This window comes from Nestor notabilis, unplaced genomic scaffold (assembly GCF_000696875.1).
Source record: "Nestor notabilis isolate BGI_N333 unplaced genomic scaffold, ASM69687v1 scaffold18771, whole genome shotgun sequence".
Taxonomy (NCBI): domain Eukaryota; kingdom Metazoa; phylum Chordata; class Aves; order Psittaciformes; family Psittacidae; genus Nestor; species Nestor notabilis.
The window spans coordinates 14,618-21,724 of NW_009914436.1; the positions used below are offsets into that span (position 1 = coordinate 14,618).

General features: G+C 54.1%; 1 protein-coding gene across 1 annotated transcript; it reads right to left on the bottom strand.

Annotated features, from left to right (window-relative positions):
* Positions 1 to 1,945: 1,945 nt before the first annotated feature.
* VRTN (vertebrae development associated) lies at positions 1,946 to 6,671 on the bottom strand. The gene is made up of 2 exons (XM_010023663.1): positions 6,547 to 6,671; positions 1,946 to 3,971 (listed from the first exon to the last, which is right to left on the bottom strand). Exon 2 carries the CDS (start codon positions 3,968 to 3,970, stop codon positions 1,946 to 1,948), a length of 2,025 nt encoding a protein of 674 aa, XP_010021965.1. The 5' UTR covers position 3,971; positions 6,547 to 6,671.
* Positions 6,672 to 7,107: the final 436 nt, after the last annotated feature.

The following is a 7,107-nucleotide window of genomic DNA, read 5'->3' on the forward strand; positions in this document are numbered from 1 at the left end:
GCTCCTCTGCCTGCAGGGACTGGGCAAAGGCCTGAGCTCCAGCATGTAGAAGGCGGATCTGACATGAAGATCTACAGAGCAAATTAGTTTAGCAAAAATATCTGTAAGGACAGCAGCAGAGCAGTGGTGGTCCACAGCTGGAGACTAGGAGTCAGCTAGTGCACATGAAAGATGAGGTTTAACGAGAAGGAGGCAGAGAGGGTCGCAAGGAGAATGGGATTACAGGGAACCTAATATTCATGGTCAGAAAAACCACCCTCCTGCTCCTTCCCTCTGCTCAACCAAGGAAATAAATGCTCCAGGAGGGTCACAGGTGTACATTCACAGCTGCTGCAGCCATCATTGCCACTGAAAGCTATCTCCAGCCTCTGGCAGTTTAGAGACATGGCTAATCATTCTGGAGTAATTACCAGCTTACTCCCTTAGAGGAGTTCACTCGTAGCTAATTACTCCAATTGCTTCCTGACACATAAAGCCCAGGCGGCCAGGGCTCTCTGCAGCAGCATACAGCACTGCTCTGCAGCTCCCACCTCCCCGTGTGCCTGCCTTCCTCTCCCCTTGCGTCACGTACTGTCCCCAGTCCTCTCCTCTGGGACTTCATAGGGTACACTGGGATGGTGGCAAGATCTCGCCAGCACCAAAACCAAGTTAGATGGTTTCTTAAGAGATGCCCCGCTAGCTCAGCATTGCTCCTCAGGGGCTGCCCCACCACATATAGCTGGGGCCCAAGAATTCCACAGGACAGCCCTGAATGTCATTTTCTCTTGTGGGTTGATGTAGAGGAAAACTTCAGCATGGTTTTCTACACCTGGGAGGCAACTCCTGGCCGCTCACCAGGGAAAGCATGGCTCATGCTAGGTCTACAGAGCACACACCAAGCAGATGGTCCCCACCAGGTCCCAGGAAGCAGAAGAGGACCTTCACAGGAGCAGGGATTGAGGTGTGCACAGGGTGTCCCCACTCATCAGCCAGTTTTAAAGGAGGGGGAAGCCTTGCCCAGAAATCACACAAGCAAGAGTGAGAAACTGCACAGGACTAGGAGTGGAAGAGTCTTTATTGCTTTAGTTTCTTACATGTGAGATATATGCATTTAGGCTTGCTGCAAGGACACATGCACATTGTGCTCAGCTTGCAGCATGGTGAGAGGATGCAGGGACACTGGGTACACAAGGTTTGGTCTCCCTGCCTCCTCCCAGGCACCAGGAAGAAAGACCCTAACAAAGTAAAGCAGCTGGCAGCTGTGAGTGAAGGATTGTGTGAAAGGTGATTGCTGTAAGACCAGAAAGGGCAGGGACAGCTTGTCCAGAGCCTGCAAAGGATACCAGCTCCTAGCTTGACGTTCCCAGCAGAGACTTCAGTGGGGACACAAACTACTCCCCTCCTCCATCAGCCTCTGCTCCTTCTAAGGAAGATCAAGACAGCCAGAGGCAAGTATTAAAAGCCAGGAAGCCAAAGTGGCATCACTGCAGACCCCAAGTGAAGCTTTTATTGTCCTTAGCTGGGTAGAACCCAGGTCAAAGATGTTCCTCCCATAAAGCCAAGCACTCCCCAACTTTACCTGTGGCTGAGCCAGCAAAGCTCTGCTCACTGAAGAGATGCTGGGCACCTCTACACTCATCCTACACATCCATGTTACTCGTTTAAGCAAGTGCCTGGGGCAGAGAGACCTTCACACTGTCTGCCTCAAGAGGCCTGGCAGCATCCTGCGACACTGGCACAGTACTACCTCCCTTGCTCACCCTTCTGAGCAAAGAGAGGACAACCCCCATAGCCCCTCTCCTTTGGGGCAACTCAGTGCCTTCTCCTTCCACTCCTCCTGTCTTTGGGAATGGGCACTGCCAGAGACTAGGAACACAACAAAACCAAACCTGAACAAAAGTTAGAGCAGGGTTCTAGCCCAGGTGCCTACCAAAGGCAGGTCAGCAGAGGAGCTGGCAACTGGCATTCAGGCATCCACAAGTGTCAGCCCGTCATGCAGAGCACGCTTCCACATGTAATAGGTGGAACGAGCAGTTAGCGGGAAACGGGCACTGAACTCCTTGTAGGTGGGGAAGGTCTTCGACTCAAAGCGCTGCTGCAGGAACAGCTTGGCCTGTGCCTTGAACTGGGCAGTGGCAATCACATCCATCACAAACATCCGGCTGTTGGCTCTCTCTGACATGGCATAGCCTGAAATGGTGTTGTACGGCATGGCTGTTACTGGCTTATCTAGGTGCTTGGTAGCTACCTCCATGTGGCACTGGGGCTTAAGGCCTGGCTCCACCCTAGGAGGCGCCAGGAAAGCAACTCGGTTCAATGGCTGGCTGGAGCTGGTCCAGGGCAGGCAATGCTGCCCAACAGCCTGGCCACTGCCCTTCCAAAACCAGTAGGCTGTGGAGGAGAGAGATGGGTAGCGCAGGCGGTACTTGCAGAAGGGCAGCCGCCACTGCTGCACCTGCCTCCTGGCCACATCCCGCAGCTGCTTTCTCCAGCTGAGAGAGGGCTTGAGCTGCAGGAGACTCCTGGGTGCTGGCCGGTCTCCATTCAGCCTCTTCCTAACAGGCACACTGCTGGGCTTCAACTGCAGGAATGGCTTTCCCATCTCTAGAGGTTTCTGGTTATCCAAGGGAGACTGTGGGGGTTTGAAGTTGGGGTTCTCCTTGATGGCTTTTCTTCGCCAGTTGTAGTAAGTGGACCTGGAGATGCCAGGAAAGCTGTGCTTGAAGCACCGGTAAGGCACCAGAGTGTTCATCGAAATGCATTTCTCCAGATAGGATTTGGCTCCTTGCATGAATACTCCTGCTTGGATGGGGTCTAAAGAAGGACTCAGAGATCTTAAGCTCCCCCGTGAATTTGCTGGCTCATCCACATCAGCCTTTTTGGGGACATCCCTGTGAAGCTCCTGCATCGCATGGGCCTCAGTCAGAGCAGAGGCATCACCATTGACCATGCTCTGCATCTCATGCTTCCAAGCATAGTACGTGGATCGGGAGATTTCTGGAAACATTTGCCGGAAACGCTGGAGTGGGATTATATTGCCCTCCTGAAAGCAGGACTGGAGGAAGTGTTTAGCTGCAAACCTGGCAGCCGCTTTCTGACGGTGCTCACGAGACTGGCGCTTCCAGCGGTAGAAGGTACTCTTGGTAATGCTGTATCGGTCACGCAGGTTGGAGTAGGTGAGCTGGGGGTCACTGTTCAGCAGCTCAAGGGTCTTCATGGGCTGGACAGGAGGCTCTGGTGATGGCACTGTGGGTTCTAGCTCTTCCAGGCCAACCACGGCCACAAAGTACTGTGCTTTGAAGACCTGCCGGGAGAGCTGCTGCCCTGACCACATGATGTGAAGCGTGGAGGTCCGTGGGCCACACTTCCTGGGTCGGATAAGCCGGTTGAAATAGGGCCGGATCTTCAAGTTGCTCATAGGGTAGATAGAGTAGATGTTACACTGCAGTACTGAGGCAAGAGCATAGACGTGCCACATGTTGGCAAAAGTGCCAGGAAAACAGGTAGCTTTGATATCAGCATCAAAAATGGCTTCCAGGATAGCCATAGGGAGACTGGTCATCTCTGGGGTCTCCTCAGTGCACAGGGAGTAGCGGGCAGCCTGCATCATGACCTTGGAGTCAATCATGCCATTCAAGTAGTATTGCTTGTGTAGCAGCATCTCCACCACCGTACGCACCTGCAGCTCCAGACTGAGGCTGGGGTTGCCCCAGAGCAGCACACTGGCAGCCTCAAAGAGATGGTTCCCCTCACCTTTGCAAACCAGGGGCAGCATATTACTTGGGGCATCCTCAGGATAGAGGCTCCTGGCTACGCGGTCAACCTCCAGCTCCTCCTGAAAATGCCTCCCACGATAGCCAGGTAGGGAGAAAGATGACAGGGTCCTCTCTGCCTCCAGCGCAGCACTGGTGAGGCCCTCCAGTCCAAAGCATTCAGTGGCATCCTGCAGCTCCTGCAGCACAGACTGCACCAGCTGGTGCCTCTGGATCATCCTGAAGGATGGCAAAAGAAAAAAAAGAAGTCACTGGAGATAAGACAGTGCACGCTCCAGACTGCTGGGGCCTGGCCTCCAGGTCCAGCTCTTCCCCACAGGGCAGGACAGGGAAAAAGGTAGAGGAAAGGCCACTTCTCACTCCCCCTCCCACACTCCCATGGACAAAGGAAGAAGCCTGGGTCCCCACAGGCAGTCCTGGAACAGGGACTCAGCTTGACTCCAGTGACCTCCTGTGGGCAGCACACAGAGCACACAGCTTCCAGAGACACCAGTCTAGGTGAAACTACGGAATGACTGCACCCATGGGGGTGGCAAGCCAGGTCACCTCCTACCCTTGCATGCCTGGCTTTGCATCCCACCTCACCCCTACACGTGTCTCTCCCACCAGCGGCTCCATGGCTTTTGTCTTACCATGCCACTACCCACACCCAGAGAGAAGAAAGCCTCACAGGGGAAACATTTGTCATCTCTGAAGGAAGGGACCTGCAACAGAGCAACACTGCATGGGGCACAGAGGGACGTGGCTAAAGGTGTTCAAGGCTTACAGAAGTAGGGGCAAGGAGCTTGCCCTCTCCCTCAGAGCAGGGCATTGCAACTGCTCGCACTGCATGCACTAGAAAGTGCTGTCACAGCACCTGGGATGGGAGGAAAAGCCAGAGCCAGCCGTAGCCACGGTTACTGCTGCCCGAGCCAACACTAGATGTCACTTGCTGCTAAGCAGACACACATCATCAGCCATGAAGAAGCCGCGCAAGGAGAGCTTCTCCTAGACGGGCTACCAGGCAGGAGACAACTCAAAAGCACAGGAGCACTAGGTGGGTAGTTGAGAGGCTGCACGGAGCCCTCCTCCCTGCCTGAGCCCATCCCACTCCTGTCCTCCCTCTCTCCGCATGCCAGTTCCCACTCAGGCAATCCAAAAGCTCAAACCTGCATCCCCCGCTTTGTCATCTCTTTGACACCTTCCCCGGCTCTGCCCCCGCCGCTCCGGGAGCTTTCATGACAACCACACAATCCTTACCCCATGATCCAGCTCCAGCAGTACAACCCTCCTCAGCACCTTTCCACCACCAGCCAGCCCAGTCTCTCCTCTTGAACCACTTTTCCCCAGGCACAACACTGCAATCAACCAGGGAACCCAGTCTCCTACATTTTCTCCTAAGGCTCATTCACATACCACTCCCAACACATAAAGCATCGCTTTGCAATCTTACTTGATTCACATCCCAGCTGGAACCTACCTTCTTACAACACTTCACAGGTATCACTGTGCACTCACAGCTCTGTGGGGAGATGGGGAAACAGCAGAGCTGGGCAGGAGAAGCAGCAGCAGCACTGCAGTAAAGCAGTTGGCCTGCCTGACCTCTCCCAGGTCTCAGACCTGTGCTTTGCTGCAGATAAGGTTATTATTGCCATAACCAAAGGTTATTATGGCCATGACCAAACAGTGAAGGAAATGAGGTGCCACAAAATCACATGGCCACATCCAAGCTACTTCACTGCAGGGAGTCTCCATGCTGCTGCCGCCTCTTGCCTTTAATCAGGCCACAGCTAGTCGACTCCCTTCCCATACCCCAAACTCCTCCAGAGTCTCCTGCATATTGGAAGTCAGGGCTTTCTTACAGCTGTTTCCACAGCTGTGGAGCATCAGGTATCAGTGACAACGCACACAGGAGAATGCACACAGCTGTGAAGCAGGGGAGATAAATTTGACCTAAAACCCTGGACTGAGCAAGTATTAAGTTGTCACTTCAGGTCAGGTCTGTACTGTTGTCTCCTGGGAGTTCACAGAAATTTATAGAAGTTTATAGCAATTCTGAGTAAGCCTATAGTGAGCAACATGTGCTAGAGGAGCCGAAGCAAAGGCATTCCTCAGGAGAGCTGCAGGGCTTGCAGAGCCCAAGTCCTCCTCCATGGTCTGACAAACCCTTTCAGTGCCAGCCACCTCCCCCTGCAGCAGCCACTGCCTCCACTTTCAGTCCCTGCAGCCCAACTGAGCACTGGGAAGGCAGGACGAGCTTTCCCCCTCGAAAGGGTGAGGAGCTGAGGTAGGCTAGGGAGCACCAGCAACGACCCTGGTCTTTATGGCCTAGTGAACACTTCCCACCCTCTTACACCTTGATGGGAGAGGGAGGGCAAAGGGGAGAGCTGGAGGCACAGGACTTAATTCTTTTCTGCAGTGATAACCCCACAGCCTCAATGTCACTGCCAGCTCCTGCTGCCCAGAGCAACAGGGCCACAGAAGCAATCCCAATGCAAACCCCACAGCTGAAACAGCAGAGATGAGCTCCTGGGACAGGGTGAAGAGGTGGTCGGGTAAGCCAGAAGGCAGAAATCAGCCCAAGTGGGGGCTTGAGTTCATCACCAGATCAAACCCAGCAGCTCTCTACACAGAGGAGCTGCTGCAAAGGGAACATTTTTCCCCCGCACATCCCCAGAAAAGCAGCTGAACATGACAGACAAGCACTCCCTAAACTGCCTCAGCACCAAGAGGTAACCAAGAGAGCTTTTCACTACTGATAAAGGAGGTTTTACCTAACCTTGCTGCTTTTGCATTGTAACAGATAAGCAAACACTTGCAGATCACATTCCCTCATCTGAACTGATGGGCTAGTGGCATCCAGTAGTGCAAGTTCCCCCAGCCAGCGCCAAAAATGCTCCAGCAGGAATCCAGGACACTTCAGGCCCGGCTGCCCGGGAATGCTGCTGCTTTACAAGAGCAGTAGTGTCCATGTATTACAGCCCAGCTAGGCTCAGTGCCTCACTTTCTGGCCCCAGCTCAGGCCACCGCAACAGTAAAGGCTCTTACAGAGGAGGTGTGAACCACCATAATAACCACACTGTTGAAGCACTAACGTGGTAGTCTCCAGGAGCTGTCTAGGCTAGAAATATCACCATACTAGAAATTCCAGGGGGGTTCTGGTGGGTGAGCAGCACTGGCAGCCCAGGCAGCAGGAGAAGCCTGTTCCATCTGCCAACACCCACATCTCCACCAAAACCCGGAGGCGGGGGAACCCTCGCCTGGAGAAGGAAAAGCCACAAATCCACTCTTAACCCAGGCCGAAGCGCCGCAGCTCAACCTGGTTCCGGCCGTCTCTCGGGCAGGGCACGGACCGCTCGAGGGCGAGCGGCGCCTG